This window comes from Sylvia atricapilla, chromosome 8, assembly GCF_009819655.1.
Source record: "Sylvia atricapilla isolate bSylAtr1 chromosome 8, bSylAtr1.pri, whole genome shotgun sequence".
In the NCBI taxonomy this organism is placed as follows: domain Eukaryota; kingdom Metazoa; phylum Chordata; class Aves; order Passeriformes; family Sylviidae; genus Sylvia; species Sylvia atricapilla.
Genome location: NC_089147.1, coordinates 12,780,795 through 12,802,305, shown reverse-complemented (window position 1 = coordinate 12,802,305; position 21,511 = coordinate 12,780,795). Strand labels below are relative to the sequence as shown.

General features: G+C 44.8%; 1 protein-coding gene across 2 annotated transcripts in view; it reads left to right on the top strand.

Moving 5' to 3' along the window:
* CNNM2 (cyclin and CBS domain divalent metal cation transport mediator 2) overlaps window positions 1–21,511 on the top strand; it is a 119,178-nt gene extending 97,667 nt beyond the window's left edge. The window contains exons 4-8 of one of the 2 annotated variants that reach the window (XM_066323632.1): window positions 1,838–2,007; window positions 4,858–4,951; window positions 7,368–7,433; window positions 11,120–11,304; window positions 13,502–21,511. In XM_066323632.1, coding sequence (XP_066179729.1) covers window positions 1,838–2,007; window positions 4,858–4,951; window positions 7,368–7,433; window positions 11,120–11,304; window positions 13,502–13,711 — 725 coding nt within the window. In that variant the 3' untranslated portion in view covers window positions 13,712–21,511. The remainder of the gene's footprint in view (window positions 1–1,837; window positions 2,008–4,857; window positions 4,952–7,367; window positions 7,434–11,119; window positions 11,305–13,501) is intronic. The other variant, XM_066323633.1, reaches the window with a different exon arrangement.

Sequence of the window (21,511 nt, the reverse complement as noted above, 5' to 3'; positions counted from 1 at the left end):
AGTGCCGCACTGCATGTCTAGAGTCCGTCAGATTAACGACTAGCAAGTACACCCCATTAGGAAGAGCTCAGGGAACAAACCAAAGAGGACTCGATACCACTGGCCAGCTGGCTGTAATTGCACTCTGGCGCCTTCTCCAGAAAGAGATGCTGGACTTTTTGCAGGAAGGTCTAAACCTGTTCCATGAGACTTTATGACTCCAAATGAAAAACTCTCCTGATACATTTAATGCAGACTGCACAGGTGGTTGAACTGTACTCTTTAAAATGGATTTCTGTCTGGCTTGTGTGACCTCCGTTGATGACTTCAGAGGTTTCAGAGGACAGTTGTCTCCATCCCAGAACACCTTGATGTTTTAGCCCTTGAGTGGGCAGTCTGGCAGAGAGACCAGGGCCTTGAATGGTTTCTTGCAGCTGGTATTGCCTTTCGTCGTAAACTGAGTCTTTTCACCTCAGAGATGAGGCCTTTAAACAGGAGAGCTTGTGGAAAAATGCCTTCCTATTGCTTGTGCTGTCTCTCTTTGACATATAAAGACTTGCCACGTGCAGGCCTTTCAGACGGTCATCTTTCGCTGCCGTGTTCAACATATATTCATGGGTGGAAAATTATAAAGTTGCTTTGTCTGAAGTTTGCCAGCTCCACTTGGAAGTTAGTACTTCCCCTCCTCTAAGATGCAGTAACTGCCTACCTAGCTGCTCCTAGTCTGTCTTCATGCTTTATTTTGCCTCTGTGACTTGAAAGAAATACGTACGTGATCGGTTATCACATCTCAGCTGAGGGGCAGTAATTCCTTAGAAGGCTCGGACTCCTACGGCTCATGAGCAAATGAGCATGTCCTTGGTGAAAGGAAACAGTTCAACAGGAAGATGTGGATTTAACAGCAAGCAAGGCATTGTTCATGTAGTGTACAAGACTCGATGGAGTTCCATAAGCACCTGCTGAACAGACATAGTCTTACAGTGCTGCTTCTCTACTTGTTTTGTGGATGAAAGGATTGTGTAGCTTAAATACAGGTCTGTCGGTGAAGCCACTGCTATAAAAGATGAAAGCTACAGTTCTGGTTTCTCTCTTCTAAATTGAGAATAGTATCTTTGGCAGTTGATGGGTTGTTAATGGTCCTGTTCTGAAATGAGGTATTGGGAAAGCTTATTAGTTTGCATGTGTAATTCTCGTCGTCCCTGGCTTACCTCTCCCACACAAGGATGAGCTTCTCTGCTTCAAACAGCTCGCATTGGAAACACTGAAGATGAAGTGGATAGGGATTGTGTTCTGTGTGTCAGGCATTAATCCTACATGGTTTGAACTGACCTGTACTTTCTCTCACTTTGAGTCACTCTTTCCATATGAACCATGGCAGCCCCAGTTGTGTCTGATTTGTATAGAGCATCTCTCTAGAGCAACTTTCTAGGTCCCGAGCAGTAATTAATTAATTTTATTTTACTAAAGTGCAATACATCAGTGACTGTAATAGCTTTTAGGGAAGGAAAAAAGAAATTCAAAGGTTCTCTGTGCCCCAACTGTAAAGTTCTTTCATTTATACAACTCTGTGACTCAGGACTCTCAACAGGGCAAGACCATCTTTTTCTTTTCCCTTTCAGATGAAGACATGATTTTTGGTTGTTTTGAAAAATACTTCAGTAATGGAAGCTGGGGTGTTACTGTGTTTTTTTCCCTTCCCTTTACAAATCTAACAGTCTCAAAAGACAGGAAACCTGCAATTCCATAATGGATCTCTCTGCATCTGTGTGTCTTTTATAGGCAAATGCTTATTAACGAGTATTGCTAACTTCTTGCCAGGCATATGAGGTGTAATGCCAAGTTGTATCTTGTGTTATAGAAGTAGAAGCATTTGGTCCATCCCAGATGTCAGAGAAGATCCTTCTCAGGCTGCTAAAACATCCCAACGTGATCCAGGAGCTGAAATACGATGAGAAGAACAAGAAAGCCCCAGAACACTACCTCTACCAGCGAAACAAGCCCGTCGACTACTTTGTTCTCATTTTACAGGTCAGACATGTGATTGTGTAGATATGTGCAAAATCTCCTGATATATCTGCCTCTACACCTGTTGCAGTTGCTGAAGTTTGTCTTCTTTCAAACATGGGAGGGGAACTATGGCTCCTGGGAAGTGCTCCTGCCTCCTGTTTGACCTTGCTAACCTTCAAGAGCTCATTCAGCTGCTTTCACCCTCAGTTAAACCAGTTGTGAAGGATGGAAAGCACTTTCTATTTTCAGTCATCTGCCAAGTTACTTATGCTTTCACTATCCCAAGGCTACAGAGTGTAAAGGAATCCCCATTGGCATTACTTGGAAAATAGGGGTGCAAAAAATGCCACATCATAAGAATTTGGCCAGCTTTATCTGCTGTGCCTTTTCCTTTTGCAAGAGGAGGCATGGGGAGGTTGATGGTTTAGAGAAATGATGTTTTGCTGTGCAGTTTTGAAGTCTGTACCTGAAGTGTAGTGAGAAGCACAAGTTTTGGTGAGGGCCTTGTGCCATCTACTGAACTGATGTCACCTCCTGCTACAGCCTGGCAGAGAGCAGACCTGGGAACCCTGCCATCCAAGCTTTTATCCTCCCGAGATTCCTGCACTTGCATGGCTTTTAGATTGGAGCTCTGGGTGGTGTGGGAGGACTGTTTTCTGTGTGTTCTGTACAGGATTGCTTCCAGTGCTGGCATCTCCCAGGTTTTGTTATCAGTCAGGAATGGTTGAATGGCTTAGGTAAAGCTTTACACAAAAATTCAGATTCTATCTAGCACAGGAATAGTCCTTCCAGAGAGATTTTTTCAGAAGTGTTCTTCTGTGTCTAGCACAACTGAAGATCAGTTTTGGTTGTAAAAGCACAGGCATTGTAGTTGAAATTTTAACACAGGGCTTGAAATCTTGACATGTCCTTTAAAATAGAAAAGGTCAGGACACGAGTTTAAACATTCTGTGATAAACAGCTATGAGAGCACTGTGGAATTAAATTGTGGAATCAACATAATTCTGATGTTATTTTTTTTTTCCCAAGAGTTTGAAGAACTACTGGTAGCTCTTTAACTGCTCTTCCTTACATGCTGAATTGTTACAATCTGAAATATTCCAAAGGCAAGATAATCCTCTGATGTAATGCTGTGAAGATGTAAATGGAGGACATGGGGATACAAAAGAACAATCAGTTCTTTCTGAGCTATTTTGCAATCAATAAATATTTAGCAAACACAACATGCCAGGTCTATAATGCTTTGGAAAAGTGACTGTTGCAGTAAATACATACTACAAAAATGCTAACAAGGTTGGTTCTGCCAGGATCAAGAGGGACTAAATACTCTGCTTTTGTTATTTAAATAGACTTGGACTTATTCTCTCACTAGGGGACCAAGAATGCCTTCACAGTAAATGCATGCCAATTAAACAATTAAATGTATATTCTTCTTGAGTGTAACCAGTCTTTGTCTGGGTGACAAAACTGTACTTTTTGGAAGACTTATAATGAAGAAATAAGCTACTTTTGTGTCATAGACTGAAATTGGTTTTAAAAGGGGTTTATATGAAGCTGTTGCTTCATATAAATAGCAGTGATAGCAGGAAAGTGGATTTGTGAGCTGGGCACTCTCCTCCTGCTAGGCAGATTTTGTGGTTTTTCTCATCTGGGACAGATAAACTAACTTGATATCAGGGCTTGTCCAGGTTGAGTTCATTATCACCTTTTTCTTCTCTTGTCCAGTACTGTAAATTTAAAGGCATGATTATTTATTTTAAATGGGGCTTAATGAAATAAACACTTAGAAATAAATTCTACCTTTTTTGGCCTCATTTTTACCCAGCTGTGTTCAGATGATATTCAATCTCCTTAGTACACCTGGGATGGGCAGTCTGTCTCCCCTTTCCAACCTTGCTGGAGGAGAGGCACTGCACGTTGTTTGCCTAAAATTCCAAATTCTGTGTAGTTCAGCCTGAAAGCTGGATGAGATCTCTTCTGTCTGCAGTGGTGTGCTGAGAGTCTCAGTGCAGTAAGGATGGATGCACATGAAAAACGAGCCCCACTAAAAAGACAATTATTTTTGGCTACTTGTATACCAGAGTGACTGAGGTGTTTCACAGCTGTGTTTGATAGCTGGGTAGGTGGGTTCTGTTCTGGAGTCCTGTGTAGGACATAATGTTTTACATTTGGTTGAGCCCACAACAGAAACAGGTGTACTTGCATGGTAGTGTAGTTTTGTACAGCTTAGGAAGCACTGAGGGTCTTTGTATGAAGGACTCTGGGAAAGAGCAGGATCTTGGTGTTGGGATCTGTAAATCTGCTAGAAATCATGAAGACCAAAGTAGCCTCAAGGCTGCTTCTTTAGGAATAAGGACTTTATTTCTGTGAGAATGTCATTGGTGTAGGCAGCCAGCCTCCTCACACATTATCTCCCATCTCCCTTTCTGTGTTTGTCTTAGAGGGAATTCTGTGTGAATGTGAGCTGTGCCCCAAAATGTCTAGGTGCTTCAAGATCCCAGATGATTGTGCTATGTTTAAGCTTGTGCCACTGGAGGAGTATTTTTTCACTTTGCAGAAAAGGAAAATGACCTGGCAACACTTGGAGCAGGGCAATAGTACCAACCCAAAGCTGTGTGGTGGTCCTGCTTCTCTGCAAAGACTTATGCTGCCCACAAAGCATTCAAACACCAGGGTAGCTCAGTAGCTCAGGGCACAAATGCCTGTTACCTTGCAGGGTCTGTCCCTGTTCAAGCACTACTACAGACTGCAGGGACCATGACACTGCTTAGGGATGTCAGGCAAAACTATCTTTCAGGCCTCAAGTCTGATCTTGTGCCTTGAGACCCATGGTCCCTTTTAATTGCAGCTCTCTCTCCTTTTCCTTAACAGGGGAAAGTGGAAGTGGAGGCTGGGAAAGAGGGGATGAAGTTTGAAGCTGGTGCTTTTTCCTACTATGGGGTGATGGCCCTCACAGCATCACCAGGTACGTCCTCTTACCTTCTGCTTCTGGAACAGTCTGAGCTCTCCAGGACAGTCCTGCCCAGCTGTGTCTGGGGCTGATGGGATTGGCACCTCCTTGCCAGCACAGCCTCCACAGTGTCCCTGGGGGGACTGGCTGGTGGCAATGCTGGCCCTGACTCCAGATCCCAGCAGTTGGCAGTGGTTTGCCAGCTCCCAGAGGATGTGAGCGTTGACTTTAGCGAGGGATGTGGTTGGTACTGGTGAAAGGCTTTGTAGTTTTGCTCGTGGCAGGGTAACAAGAGTGAATTAACAGGAATAAATAATTAGTGACAGAGGGACATCTAGTGGTGTGAGGAGCAGCTGCCCAGTTAGGTTGGGGATGGTTCTCTTTACCCAGCCTTGTGCCTAGCGCTGTCTTGAGAGAAAAGATGGAGCAGTGCCAGAAAAAAAAATTCTTTCTGTCAGCTTGTATGGAAACGTACCTGAGAAATCAGCGAGGGGGAAGAGGTGGTGTGTGAAGCTGAGTGTGAGCCACCTACCAGCACACAAGTGGTAGCCACACAAACCATCACCTCACTGGCACAGCTCAGGGAATTCTCATACAATCTGCCAAGAGCTGGCTCCAGTGCTACATTTCAGCATTTAGTGATGTATTTTATTGCCAGCAGAGTCACCACTTAGGTCTTAACCTCAGCTGGAAGTGTACAGCCCTGCTGGGTGAGCTGGGGCACTGGAGTTGGTGTTGGCCTTCTGCTGACACAAAGCCACTTGTTCAGCTCCAGGGAGAGATGTTTCTCGTGCTGAAGTTGTGTCCTGTCTCAGCAGGGTTTACATTCCACTTAAGAGGCAGCTTGTTTTAATTGTACACTCAGGAGTGCTCCCTTTACATGTGTGTATCTGTGTATGTACACTATCAAATGGGGGTGGAATGGAAATGGTTTTGTGAGTTATGAGTGTAACCTTGTTAGACTCTACAATCAGCAGCAGTTCTCTGGACCTCTGTGAGCTCACTTTTACAGGCAAGACTAATTCCTTAATTATGTGCACTTTAATTTGATTGGTAGCTTATACTTTTTGAGATTTGAGAGGTTTTAACGCATGCAGAGCACTGGCTGGATTTTATCTCAGTAATAGCAGCCATGTTGATGCGGAATTGTGACTCGTGTACAACTGCATCACACGCTCAGCCTTTGCAATATGGGCCAGGCATGGAGCTGGGGTGGTCAGGCATGGTCACTTCTACCAGGCTTACACTTGGAAAACACCTGTGGCATCTCTGTTTTGCCAGCATTGTTCTGTTTCAATGTTTTCATGTGTTGTTGGGTTTTGGTGTTGTTTTTTTTTTACGTTCCTAACCCTCCCCCACAACCTTGCCAGTTGATCCAAGTCCTATCAGGTCAAATGGTCTGAAATCCATCTTTAATTTCACCATGTCACACTTAAGAATATGTACTATTGTAAAGTAATCTCAGCCTATCTTGAATTTACCTTCAACTGGTTGGCTTTGTTCTTATTTTTGTACCTATAGCCAACCTGTCATTTTGTTGGCTTTGCCTCCAGGTTCACAGAATTTGTTTTATGATGTCTTATGGCATCCTGAGATTTCTGTTGAGATGAGTTCCTAAAAGTAAGTTCCTGTTGCTCTGTGTAGACAGGAAAGCTCAGGGAACATATAAGTTACTGTGGAGTGAAAGAAAACTCCTTTTCTTCTCTATGTTCTAAATAAACTCCACATGCTTGCTCTCCCCACCTGGAAGATGAAGCCACTAACAGGGGAGTAAAACACTAAAACCAAACAACAAAAAACCACAACAACCCACAAACAAAACCACAGAAAATAAATAAACAACAACAAAAAAGAACCAATAAAAAAACAAGAAAAGAATAAAGCTCTTTTCTTTAACTACAGCTGGGGAGGGATTTGCAGTAATGGTAGCAGTACGACACTCATCCCAACAGGGGTGAGCTTGGAGAACCACAGCCTTGCTTGATATTTTACTGGAAACTTGAGGAACTATGAAGTATCTTCTGGTTATATTTAGGTTATTTGACTCTCATAAAGAAGAGCACCCCTGAATGTTTCCTGGCTTGTTTGTATTCTTGCCTTCCAGGCTGGAGTGGGCACCATTGCTCCTTTTGAACTATTTCAAAACATGAGTATACCTTGATGGACTGTTTGGTGCTGGATAATCATTTAAAACAGCAAGTGAAAATTGTTCACTTCACTCCAATTCCTTGGCCTTGTTTTTCAGTTTATTCCTAAATTTGATTGTGTTTTTTTTTGGTTTTGCTTTTGTTTTAACCCTTTGCTTTTTCACAGTTGATTTGCACTTCTGGTTTTAGTTCATCAGTTTGTTAGCTGGCTCCTTCCCCTGTCAAGTGTGGATAGCTGCCGCCTTTCTGGTCGTGACCTCATCCTTTTTCTCTCCCTCTTCTAGTTCCCTTGTCCCTGTCTCGTACCTTTGTTGTCAGCAGAACAGAGTTGTTAGCAGCAGGTTCTCCAGGTAAATCTGCATGCTTCTATTTTCACCATTCTTGTGACTGCCCTGATGCCATAAAAAGTCAGCTGCAGTCTGTATTTGTCTGACCCCTTTGCTCGTTAGGGAGAAGTCCAGCACAGAGTTGTGCCTCACAGGTAAGTATCCTGAACTTCTGTTTATGGGAACTGGTCAGTCATCAAAATGAGAAGAACTAAAAACATGTTTAAGAAAATACATTTGGTAATGTGTGTGCTTGTTCTTTTTTCTCATATGGATGCTGGTGGAAAATTAGGAGGGGAGATTTTTTTGAATAATGTATTCTCCCCCGAGCTGAGGCATAAAAAATTCTGAAGAAAATGCGTTTGGCAGTGGAGAATGTCTGCTGCTAAACTGCCATAAAAGGAAAACTTATTTAATGAAAGTATTTTATATTCTCATATGAGTAAATTCTATGGTTTGTATATAGTCTGGCCATTTCAGTTCCTGGAAAGGTTTGAGTTTTGTCTCAGTGAGGTTCATGCCAGGGACCAGCACAGTGATCTGCGGAGTGGATGGATTTGCAATAGAATGCACAGGAAGGTTGTGGGAGGATTTTCTGGTTCCTGTTGTGCTCAAGAACCTTTCCTTGCTCTATCACCAAGTTGACTGGCACAGAAATTCCTCTGGAGAGCAGAGACCAAGAAGGGAACAAATTGGGCCAAAAAGAGCTCTGAGATGTGGTTGAGAGATTGTTAATTGGGAACCATCAAGAACTGAGCTTTGCAGACACTGCATGCATGGAGTGGTTGGGAAAAACAGAAACCCATCAAGAAAGTCTGTAGGAAGAGCAGAATCCTAAAATAGTTTGGGCCACAGTGAGCATACGTCTTCCTTTTGAAGTTTTTTCCATTTTTTTCCAGTTTTTTTCAGTCTTTCCCCAGAACTAAAAGCAAACAAGATAATGATACACATATTTAATTGAAACATATCTTAAACATTAATAATATCATGCATTTTATACATTTTCACCATCTGCTTCCTGTATTTCACCCTCTTTCCTTAACTTTAGAAGCTTTATTTCATCATTGGTTCCTAAATTATCTTCATTCACATTCTGAACAAACTACAGGGTGTTACCTTGCAGGGGATTTTTTTCCCTCCCCTGTTAAAGTTTCCTGCTGCTAAACACCAAAGAAGGAGGAGAAATTTAATCTTTCTTTAATTGAAGTACCTAATGGCTCTCCTTTCATCTTGGCAACTTTCATTATCTTTCTTGGCTTGGTTCTTTTCTTTTGCCAGATCTTCTTTTTTTACTCTTATTTTCCTTTTTCCATTCTACAAATAAATACAGATTTTGCACAGGTTGTTTTCAGTATAAACGCCAAGCATACTTTCATAGCTTTTCCCCCAGTTAAATAAAAAAAATGACAAAAAATAATCAAGGGAAAACAATAGTGGGAAGAATCTCTTTTGTATGGAACTGATAGTGTAAGCCTGGTCACTGTGGCAATGTGGTACCAGTTTTGATGAAACTCAGACCTTTTGTGGAGTGTTTATGAAAATAATCCTGTTGTTTAAACACAAATTCATAATACAGTTGTACTGATGTCTGTGTTGTGGCTTGTGCTCTCTTTATCCCCTCTATAGAAAGATGAGGAGTGTGGGAAAACCTGGGTAGAGAAGCTCTAACATGGATCTGCCTGGTGTTTGTCATCTGTTCTTTCTGTACCCTTTTCTCTTGGTTATTTTCGTTTGTCCTTCTCTGAGCTGAATGCATTCCAGAAATCATGTTGTTTCCCTCACATTTTTAGAAACCATACCTTTTTGTTCTGTCCTTTTGTCGCACCTCTCCCATTTTTTTTTTTATAATGCTTTGCCATGTTGCTCTATATCCTTTGTTTTTCATTAGTAATGTGCTAATCTAAATAATGTACCAAGATCCCTGGTGGAAAGAAAAGGCAGATGCAAGTCACACTAGTGTGAAGTTGTTCCAGATGGAAGCCTTATCCCAAGCAGCAGTGATGCTGTTCTTGTCACACACAGCCATATTTTGTGTATAGAGGTGGGAAAGAGGATAAATTCATCCAGCCTTCACAGTTAATTCTTAACCAGTGGAAATTTCAGCATCAAGCCCTGTGTGCAGGTAGAGTTTTGGCTCCTGGCAGCAGTTATTGGAGCCTGCTGTTGCTTTCAAGCTGGCAAGTTGGCACAGAGTGCCAGAACCTTGCACGGCTCTAAGTGCTTCCCCCTGAGCCTGCACTTGGTGTTGCTATAGGGATCTGTGCTAATTCCATAGTCCAGAAATGGTGGGGAAAATATCAAGTTGTATTTTTTTGTTCCCCTTTTTAAAATTATAAGAAAGACAGCATCAGAAGGATTTTAACTGGGGAATAAGAATCAGGGCAATTCTGAATTCTAAAGTGTTAGGTTTAGGAAAGGCTAGATTCAGAGATGTGGAACAGACTGGGTCATTTGTACAAGGAGATATTATATTTCTAGTGATTAAGTGGCAGAGGTAGGGAAAATTGAAGGGAATTTTTGTGGGTTTTTTTTAAAGAAATAAAATTATATGTAGAAAAGTCTTAAAAAAATTTGAAAAGCTTGTAAGGATATTATTTTTGTTGATCTGCTCAAAAAGACTTTGTATCTTAAGATGATATGAAAATGATCTTTTAGCTTGGGAATGGGGATCATGTGTTGAGTAGTGCAGTTTACATCAAGTTTGAGTTTGGGCTGGCTGAATGAGTTTCAAGTGCATTCAGATCCGAAAATTCTCTGGTCCCAAAGATAGTTCTTTGACCGGTATATACTGTGTGCATGCCCAGGAGGCAGCCCTTCTGCAGGAGGGCTTGGAATCTCTCTTAGGATGTATTTCTGCCCTCCTATCTTCTGGGTCACTGTGTGGGTGGAAGCCACAGATGCAGAATGTCTGTGGTGTCCCGAAAGCAACATTTACTTTGGATAGACTGTGTCCAGTCACACTCACAGGGGACAGCTGTGAGGTCTTTGGGTGAAACCCTGCAGGACTTAAAGGCCAGTGGTGGAAAATGATGTCTGTAGTGTTCTCCTTTCCTGGACACAGATTTTTCTCTGTAGCATGGACTATTTTGCCTGTGTCATTGGCTGGCATGTACTCTATGGAGTTTGTTTTCCTTCATTGAGGTTTTGCCACTTCAAGCACTGAGAGGAAATGTTGAAGTAATTGTCGTGTGTACTGCATTCTGGTCCACTGAGGACTCTGTTACTCCTACTGAAAATGTCTGCTCTACCTCAGGGGAAAAGGTATATATAGGTACCAAATGACATAAAAGGGGGTAAGGTTCTGCTGGAACTGACTGTGGATGACAGTAACAATGATTTAGAAAAAAAAAAAAATTAAGCATGAACTATCAAGGGCTCCTGTAAGGGAGCCTTGGGATGAGAAGTTACCTTTCTGTGATAGTCTCTGCTCATCACCTGAAGCACTGTGTTCTCAGGGCATGCCTGTTGCAGCGTAAACAAGCACAGGTTTGTTTAGGGCATGCTCAGTGATGCTGGCTACCAGCTCTGCACTGAAAATGTACCATTTTTTGGGATAATTTTGTTGTTTAGCCACCTACCTACTGATGAATGGCTTAAACATTTGCAGTTTATTTGTGCTACATCACAGTTTATCACGTCCCTTTGAAACTGGTGACTTTAAAAGTTTTCTACTTGATTTAAGAAATGTCTTGCTCTTGCCTGTTCCTTAGCTGAAAACAAGTCTCCGCCTCGGCCCTGTGGCTTGAATCACTCAGACTCTCTGAACCGGAGCGATCGCATCGACGCCGTGACCCCGACGTTGGGGAGCAGCAACAACCAGCTGAACGCCTCCTTCCTCCAAGTATATGTTCCAGACTACTCAGTGAAAGCCCTCACAGACATTCAGTTTGTCAAGGTAGGAAAAAAGCTAGAAAGACCCTGCTGGAAATTCGGGCTTGGCTGGTAGGATGGAGAGCCTGGGGAAGGGAATTCCCTCTAAATTCCTCTGTGAGTAAATAGCATTATGAAAGCAGCTGTTTAAAAGTTACTTTAAACTACTTTTTTTCACAGTATCTGCTGTCCACTGATTTGTCTTCACTGTTCTTCTCATTTGGACTTGTAAGTAGGTTGATCACCTAACATTCTGGATTTCAGGTCCTTGGAGGAAACATAGAAAATAACCTCTTTGCTTTTAGTCAGACTTGTCCTCGTGGAGCTTTTGGACCCATCTGAAATGGAGACCCTTCATTATCAGACACTGTCTTTTTCTAAAGGATGAGACATTTACTGTTGGTTGCAGTTTTTATTCACTTCTGATTTTGGTTTCAGTTTGGGGTTCTTGATCTTACTTTCCGACTTGCCATCCTTCTTCTGGTTGGAGAAGTCTTGGACATTTCTCTTTATCTTAACTTCACATGTATTAGGCTCATGTCTCATACTACCAGTGAGTTGCTGCATGAATTACAGCTCTGTCCCCCAGCATGGTGCATCCCACGCTGAAATGTGTGCGAGTCCTGTGGGAGAGGAAATCTAGCTGAGCTGAGGAACAGCTAATGGTGGCAGCAATTCCAGCCCAGCTGGAAGTCCAGGGAAGCACTGATGTCCCATTGCCAGAAGTTGGCATTGATACTTTCCTTAAATTAAATGCATATTCACAGTTTGTATGCAGCTGAAGTGATTTGTGAGCTTAGTTAATTCAGTGTTAAGAACATGGAACAGGGCAGACATGCTAGAATGCTAAACTGAGTATTCTGTAGCCAAATTTTAAAAGCAGAGTAAAGTCTTGCTGTCAAAACTTTTGAGATGGAAGCATACTGGTCAGTGGTTCGGTCCTTCAAAGATTACATCAGTAGATGTTTATCACTGGGCAAATGATTCTCACTACAGATTTCAATGGCTAATCTGCTGTACAGAGCAGCTGCTCACCCTATGCTGGTTTATATGGAGTCTTTCCAAATCTCACTGTGTTCATACTGAGGCTAATGAATGTTAAAATGTCCTGGTATCTCTGCAGTCAGACTTGCACACCTCTTGCATCACTCTGCTTTACGCCTAAGTCAGAGTACTCAACATTAGTGTTTCCACTGTGCCACATGGTCATTCATTCAATTAATACCTTGTAAAATCGGGGTTGCGACCTATTCATGCATGTTTGAATTTTGGTTTTGGGGTTGTGACCTGGTCCATCTGACTCTGTCCATTTCTAGTCCCTCTGTTGTGTTGCTACTGAAATTTATGGTTTCCTAAAAGTCATTTCATCTCTTCCACCTTCCTGCCTGCCAAGATCACCCACTGCTGTGGGCTCATGGGGCTGCCAGTGCACATGTATCCTGCTGCCTGTTCTGGCTGAGAAGGTTGGCCTGGAGGAGTTCACAGGGCTGGTTGCTTGTGCCTCCAGCAGGAATTCTGCCTTCCACCACCACGTGCAGATGTACAGGGGCTATGGGCTTCCCTGTCCCTGGGGCATCGTGGGCAGTGGCACTCTGTGCTCTAGGCCAGCTCCTGTCATCACTGTTCTGCTGAGTGCAGACAGCTCTTGCAGAGACCAGTGGAAAACTTCATGGGTTGCTAATTTGGATTCATCTCTATGGGCATCCTAGTGTTTTCTAGAATCAAATGTCTTTTTGTATAAGGCTGTAGCTCCTGCTGTGTTTGCTGGCCTAGACAAGAGCAGGAATGCTTGTACTCTGTATTTAGACTATAGAGCTGGCTTGGCTCTATAGGGACACTTAGAGCCTCACCAGGAGCTCACTGAAGTTGGGAGAAAGACTTCACTGATCTCTGGTTATGGTCCTAAAGGTGTGTGTGCATGGTTAGAGGGAAATGGAGGTCTGATTTAAAAATCTCTGCATAGGAATAAATCCCTGCCTTTGAACAGCATGGTAATTGCACAGCACTGTTCTTCCACCTTCCCTGGAAATGTCACCATGCTGTGGGTGTTGAGCTGGGATGCTCTAGGCTTGCAAAGTGCAGGGATGTTTCATGGAAACAGGTAAAGCGGGGTTGAAGTGTGGTCATCTGGAAAGGGAGGAAACTTTATCTTCTCAGCGTGCTCCACAGGAGACATAGAAGTGGGACTGACTTGTTTTGTTTCTCCCTTGTTCTTGGAGCAGATCTCAAGACAGCAGTACCAAAATGCCCTGATGGCATCCCGGATGGACAAAACACCTCAGTCCTCGGACAGTGAAAACACTAAAATCGAACTGACTCTTACGGAGCTGCACGATGGTTTGCCAGACGAGACAGCAAACCTGCTGAATGAACAGAACTGTGTGACTCACAACAAGCCCAACCACAGTATGCACAGTGAAGGAGCCATCTAGGAGCTGACTCCCCACAACCCACCCATCCCATCTCCTCAGCAGGACCAGCCCTCGCTCCTTCCTGGCTCCTCCCCGAGTGTGAACACCGTTAGTGCGTGCTTGCAACACTGCTGCATCCAGTGTTCTGAGACCAAAGACTTTTGCATCCGTTCTGGGAGCAGAAGAGGAAGAAACAGGAAGAAAGGAGCAAAGAGCAAGAGAGACTAAAGACCCAAACATAATTTGGGAATGGTGAGCCACCCTTGAGAACGATGAAAATTCTTCTTGCAAAGTAGAATTATGTTTATTTTTTATCTGTACTTTTGATCCTTGTTGGGTTTTTTCTCCTCAAACACATATGGGGAAGTTTAAAAGCTCCTCCATTATTTTTTCAAGAGAGATCATGTTTTTAAAAAGTATTTTGCAGAGTTTTAAATTGTTTCTGTCCCTCATGAACCTCAAATGGGCTCTGTCATGATTTTGTGAATTGGCTCCAATGTCCTTAGGCCTCTTCTCACCCCTCTGTGGTCCTTTTTGTTGCCCTGTTGAAAAAGTTAGTAACTGGTACTTGTATGTTATTTGTGTCCTAAGAATGAGCGAGCTTCAAGGAACCTCTGGTTTCAGCCACCTGGAGGACCAAGAGATGAGGATTATTACAGTCTTGCAGTTAACTTTCAGGGAAGGAGTGGTTACTCTGATATTTAATAATGTTTCAAATTTCAGAAGGTTTCTTTGTTAAACAGGCAAAAGCATTGTTACACTTACAGTTTTGTAACCTCCAAAACCTTTGTGTATGTTGAAGATGATACTGGGGGGAAGGAATTAATTAGCAAAACTGCAGTCTTGTGAAATGAAAGCCAAGTGTGATATTCCATAGTGAAGTAACTGGGTGATTTTTCATTGATGTTCCTGACAATTGCATGGTGAAGTAATGTGTGCACCCTGAGACTCCAAAGTCTTTAAACCTGTAGTGGTCTGTGCACCGTTACCTTGGCCAGAGCAGATGGTGCAGCCTTTGCTGAGTGTCAGAACATCAGTCCCTGTCCCCCCTGTAATCTCTGATATTAACACAGAAAATGCTGCTACTATTACACCCAAAGTACATGCTCCAGGTGACAGTAAACCTCTGCCAGTGCAAGGATGGGCACTGCTGAAGAGCCAGAACCATCCTCTCCTCTCCAAGAGCTGACAAAACTTTCCAGACGCGAGTGTATTGCACTTCAGGGATTCAGAGAGGTTCATTTCCAGGCTGTTCCTAGCCACATTCATTCCTTTGAGTGGATTTAGTGCATTTCCTTCTCTCTTACCCTTTTTTAACAGCCATTGTAGGGATTACCAAGGTAGCAGAACAGAGAGCCTTCCACCCAGTTGCCACCAGTGCAGGGCAACACCTGCCTTGGGCAGCAGAAACCAATTCCTCCACCCCAAAAACCTGGATGCAGACTGGGTGCCAGCAAGAAGCACCCTGTGGCAGTTGTGCATCACCAGTTTCCACAGATGGAGTCTAAGTCCTCAAATGAATAAAAAAAGAAAGTCATACCCTCCATTCCTGTCCCCTTCTAGTGCTGTCTCAAACAAAATGTGAACATTGCCCTCAGTATCTGGACTGATAAATCAGGTTTTAAGGTTTCTCTGTTTCAAGACCCTGCTATGGCCCCTGGCTATGTAGCATTTCCCTTTCTTTACACGTGGTTAATCTCTTTGGGGACACCCAAAGAAACCCTCAGCCTCAAATGCAACTGCCAGAGCTCTCTGTGCCTGCAGGCCTGCCCCATCTCTCCTGTTAGCCAGCTGTGGAAGGCACTCGCTGCAAGTCCCCGTGGTCCATCTGTGTGAATGATGGTTGGAAAGGTGCAATATTCCATTGCAGGATCTCCTGTGGGAATTGGAGTGTGTGGTGTCAGAGCCAATTGGGTTTGCCTGTCTCCCTCCTCCTTCTCTCTCTCTTCCAGCTTCAGAAAGCAGCCCTAATTTTTGCTGTCCACCCTGCTGGGAGCACCCATGAGGATGAAGTCCCTGCAAGGGGCAGAGAAATTGCACAGTATCCAACTTGTGCACCCGGTGAGGAGGAAACAGGCACTCCAAAGCCTTGCTCTCACATGTAGCTTTTTGACTTTTTCCCATCTAAAAGTGTTTCCTTAGCCTCCATCCCACCCTCGCTGTGATGTGCACCAGCCCAGCACGGCTGAGAGCGCACTGCTTGGTGGCAGCATGGACTGGCCTAAGCCTTGTGGCTTCCCAGAGAGCTGCCAGTATTGCACCTTTCTCACAGAGCAAAATGTCCAGATGTTACAGCGTTTGTCCTCAGTGAGGGACTCGTCTCGCCAGTTTTTATCTAGTGTTGCTGAATGTAAAAGTTTGTTGGAAGTGTTTGACATGGTGGTGAACTTGAGATGCAGTATCCGTTTTGTCAAACCTGCCAAAGGAGGGAAGGTTCAAGTCAAGGCAGCTGTCTCGGGGATGAGGTTGCTTGCTGGATCTGACTTCTACTTCTTACGGCAGGTTAAGGATTTGTTTCAATGTCTGTTTCCCTTTAAAAAAAGAAAAAACAAACAAAAAAAAGGCAAAAAAAAAAAAAAAAGCGCCAATTTTTCCAACCAAAGCCATGTGATCCCAAAGCAAATACCTCCTGCTTCTGCCCATGCTGCACTGTTCCAAAATTTGCAGGCAATTTTTTGCATGACTGTTTTTCATCATTTGTACAGATCAAATAATGGAAAGTGAAGTAATTTCACTTAATTTCCATAAAAATAGTTGATTATAGATGTGTTTCATACAGAAATATGTACCTGACCCAGAGGGGTTAGGAGCTGCTACTACTAATTAGCTTGAAGAACAAAGCATGGTCCTCTCTTTGGAGGGGAAAAAAATCCAGTCTCCCTGTTCTCAGGGTATTTACAGTTTTACTGTTTAACAAATGCGAGGGGTTCCCAGCCCTCCTGGTGGGAACCATCCCAGCAGAGGAGCCCCGTGCCCAGCTCAGGATCCCTCTGAGCCTCGGGACGGCGTTTGCTGATGCCAAGGCTTGGCTCTCCTGGCTGCAGTGGAGATGTCACGGCATCTGATCCGTGCCCTTGCAGGGGTGTGCTGCCTGAGCACATCTGCCCCCTCTGCCTTGCATGGCACTTGGATGCCATGCTGCAGGACACAGGGGTGGTCACTGCAGCACAGGGCACTGGCTGGTGGCTTTGGGAATCGTTGGACTTGACCTCAGACCTTGGCCAGGCTTTGACTTATAGAAAGGATACTGCATCTTCCTATGTCAGCTCCTGCTGCCGCCTTTGTTGCCCTTGCCCGTCTGCCTCTGGGTGCAGGCAGCAGGGTGGATGGTGGCCTGTTGGCCGGGGGAGGCTGGGGAGGCATCTAGCCATGGTTTCTACTGTCAATACAATTTTGCACAAGAGTTCTTTGAAGTGAGGTTTTCAACACTAATATCTTAAATGCACAACTGTGAATTATATCTTTTACACTCCTGTTGGTTGAATTTCCTTTAAATGAAATGAACCTGAATCTGTTGTAACTATGATTTATTTTTTTAAATTCTGTGTATTGCCAAATCTTTGTAAAGAGTGAAGGAATGTTCTTGCTTTCCAGTGAGAATCTTTCTCCAAATGAGACTGACTCTGGTGATGTGGAGATCATATGAAGCACATTAGTTCTGAGAGGAGAGGAGCTTAGCAAACCAGCCTCAGCCACTCTGTGCTGCAAGCTCAGACCCTTCAGAGTTTACAAAGTGCTTGTTGTTTTGTTCCCAGCTTGTCCACTCTCTGAAATCCTGGTGCAGCTGGAGACTGCTGCCCTGGAGGAGCTCTGGATGGGTTACCCCGCAATGGGATGAGGAGTGCAGCAGAGTGTCTGGGCTGGCTGGTGGGTAGGGGCTCCAAGGCTGGTGTGGAGAAGGTGCTTCCCCCATCCAGATGAACCAGGAGAGGAAGCTCCACAGGGCAGATCTTTCTGCTCTTCACTTCTGCTCCAAACCTGTGTCATGTATAGTTCTCTCACATTCTTTTTGCCCCATAAGCTCCTGCTCCAGACTGAGCAGGAATGGGATGATGCTGAGACCTCTGTGGGGCAGCAGGAGCTGGCTGCTGAAAGCGTGCAGTTCTTGGGCCTGTTGGAAGAAAGGTTAGCCACTCATTCACATTGTGCTCGCTTTTCTGTTCCTCTTCTCCTGGACTCACTTCCCTTTTCCTCACCCTGGGGACTTTGTTTGTTTTTCTTCTTTTCTTTAAGTGCCTTTTTGTGTGGGTGGAGCTGGCAAGAGTAGGAGTCTCAGGATATGGCCCTTTGCACTCAGACCTGGAGAAAGCTCATGGGTAGGAGGGTGAGTTGCCCCGATGGCCCACACACATTACCTGTTGCTGCTACTCAGCCTTCAGGGCCCAGCTTGGATGAGGAGGAGAATTGGCACTAGTGGTGTCAGGCTCTGGTTCAAATCAACCGAAAGAAAACCAAAGAGGTAGCTTTGTGTGAGGGGCTGCTTGGGCAGCAGTGGTGCTTCCTGTGATCTCTGCAGAGCTCAGCCAAGGGGTGTGGGGGTGCCGACGGCAAGGAGCAGCCTTATCCTCCTCATGAGCATCCTGAGTAAGTATCCTGCATGATGGAGAGCACAGCCACGTTCTCCAGGACCCCTTGGAACATGCATCTTCCTTGTGCAGAATTATGTTCTCTATAGAAATCATTCCCACATGAAAGATGTACCATATTTTATACAATATCTAATACACGCATCTGTGGTTTTAAATCTAGTACCTGTGTTCCAGTTGTCAAGTTATCCAGTGTCTGGATTACCAGTAGCAAACTGGGGCTGGGGGTGGGGAAGGATGCTGCAGAGTACCTCTAGTAATGCTGACTTGAGGCTTCATCCCAAAGGTGCCCACCCAGGACTGAGGGGTCTGTGTGTCCACATTGTGCCTTGTCCCAAGGCAAGAACCCTGGCTGTGGTGTGGTGCAGCCCCAGCTGTGCTGCCCATCCCAGCACCTGGCTCTACACTGGGGCTCTATGTAGACCCAAAGAAGTACCTGTTCCCTAGATACTGAGGGTTGGTTTGGCCCAGTGGTGAAATGATGAGCTTAACCAACACGGTCGGGCATCTTCCCATGGCACAGATGGGAGAACAGCCTTTATGTGACATAGCCAGCAGGGAGGTGGGTCTCTACACCACAGGCGGGGCTGGGCAGCTGCCCTCATCCCTACACTGCTCTTACACTTGGTCAGTCAGCTGCTAGTCTCTTGTTGGTGTGATGTCTGTGGTGATTCTGGCCTCACTCCAGTGTGTGGGCAGCACAGGGGCCCTGGACATCCATGGCTTCCTGCAGAACCCCCTCAAGAATCCTGCTTGATGTCTTACTCTTGTCCTGGAGCCTGGCTTCATGCTGGGTTGTGTTCCTCTGGGCCAGTCTCAGGGCTGCATCCAGATGAGGAGATGCTATTACTGTGGGTCCAAGGTGGTACAGTTGAGCTTTTCCATCTTGATGTGTGCATATTTTCCTGAGCTTCAGGGATGGGAAGGGGTTGCTGGAAAGCTGCCTCCAGGCAGTGGCATGGTACAGGTGGCAGATGGAGTTGTGTTGTACGTTGGTAACATTGAATTCAGTCAAAGTGATGCTTTCTTCTTATTATCCTGAGGTCAGACTCTATAGCAGTTCTTCACATTGGAAATACGGTACTCAAAGCTGCTGGTCTTCTGTCTCCAGCTGAAAAGCAGCATTCTCCTCTCAGGTTTTGCCTCTGGGCTCTTTTTCTTCTGAGCAGGGCTGATCACCGGGATCCTGCAGTGGGTGGTGCCCTGGCTGCTCTTGCTCCTTCAGTGCAGATTTCTGGCTAAGGAAGTGCTTGGTGTTTGATCCTCCCTCAGAAGCAGAGGTTTGGCTGGACTCAGCAGAATGGTCTGTCATGGAACTGGGCTAGAGGTTTGTCAGCTGTAGTGAGCCTGAAACATGCAAAGGCTGCAGGTGGCTCCAAAGCTCCAGGGGTGGATTCGGTTCTTTGTTGTCTTTTCCTTCAGAAAGCAGCATGGCAATTGGTTGGCAGCAGGATTTGTTGGGGAGGAAGGGCTTGTCCCAGCATTTGGTGCTTGGTGTAGCAATCTAGCATCCCTTCTCAACTGTTTGCTGATCACAGAGCTTTATAATAGGATGTAGTATTTCATCCTCTGGGCATCACCATTGAACCAAATCCTTCCAAATGCAAGTGGAAAACTAGTTGGTGTGAGATGCCTTTAGTTGGAAGTGCCAATATGAAATGCATGTCCCAAAGATCACTGTGGGAGAGTGAAGGGTTCCTGATGAGCTCCTCTTCTCAGAGGTGACAAGACTGGCCAGGCCTAGATCAGTTCCAGTGTCATTCCTGCTTTAAAATCTCAGGTCCAGCAGGCTGGGCTGGGCTGGCTTGGCTGGCAGGTTTTCACCCAGGGTACGTGCTCTGTCCTTCTGCATTGTGCTGGCTTGGATTCAGCAGAGTGGCTTTTGTGACAGCTGTGTTCACATGTGATGCTGAAGCAGCCACAGCTGCTCCTCTGCTCCACTCGCTGGGCTTTAGCTGAGTGCTCAGGAAGGGGAGAAGGAGGGGCAGCAGTCAGGAACAGGCTATGCTGCAGCCATTCTGTCTTCATTTCTCACACTGAGGGTAGGAGGTGCTGCTCAAGGGACTCTGCCTTTCTCAGAGATGGAATTTGGAGAGTGGAAACGCACCAGGACCCCAGCAGCAGTGCTGCAGTCCCATTTGATCCATGTTCTCCTGAGCACAAGGGTGGCTTACCAGCAGTTCAGGGTCAGGCTCTGCTGAGAGACCTCAGAGCTCTTGGCATGTTTTTCTTTTTTCCCAGCAGAGACAGCCTTGACACCTGAATCACTGGGTAGGTGCCTGGATGCCAAACACAGTGAATCTGAAACCCCAAATACTCGAGATGTGTTTCTGGAAGCCATGAGCAGCTGGTGCTCAGCAGTCAGAGGTCTCACACCAAACCTTTCTCCTTCCTGGCTGCCCCGAGCCCTGTCCTGGTTGCTGCTGGCTCGGCCTTGGTCCCTCCATTCCAGAATGTGGTGGCTCTCCCTTTGCAGTGCATTTTCATGGCTATCTGATCCCACTCCAGCCAGCTCTTCCCTGTGTCTTATTTGCCATCATATGTGGTCTTTGCGCATTGTATCATATTGTACATGACTTCGGGTTTCCAGAGTTGTAGTATTCTGACTACATTATTTCTGTGTGTGTACATAAACCTGAATAAGCACAACTGAAATCCTGAATGAAGTGTATACGTTTCATATACTGATTGTCATACAAATTAATTTTATAATTATTCCGATTTTGTTGTAGATTTCCAATCTTTCCTATTTATTTTGTACCAGATTTATTTGTATATTTTGTGATTTTGTTTTAAAGCATTTTGTTTATTTCTATTCTTTTTAGATAAATGATGATTTTTTTTTTCTGTTGAACATTCCAGTTTATGCATTTTTCCCTCCTCTGTGCTCCCCCCTCATTTCCAAGGGACAGATTTTGGCATGTGGGTGGTGGGGCCGATGTCTGTGATCCTGTACCCAGACCTCTGCTACTGGCACATTTAACAGTCTTTAATCTCCGCTTCAGCTGCCAAGAGCCACAGAGGGGCCATATCTTGTTCCTCTAGAGGCAGGTGTTGTTCTTTGCTTTGGTGGGTCTGGGCCTGTAAGTCCTCAAGCTGGGGAGGGCTGTGCTGGTGGCTTTGCTGATCAGAGGCTGGCTGGGAAGCTGGTGGCAATGGCAAGCAGCTGACTTTTTGAAGTTCCCTCAAGGGTGAGGGTCTTTTTCTTTCAGTAATAAAAACCCCTTATTTACAA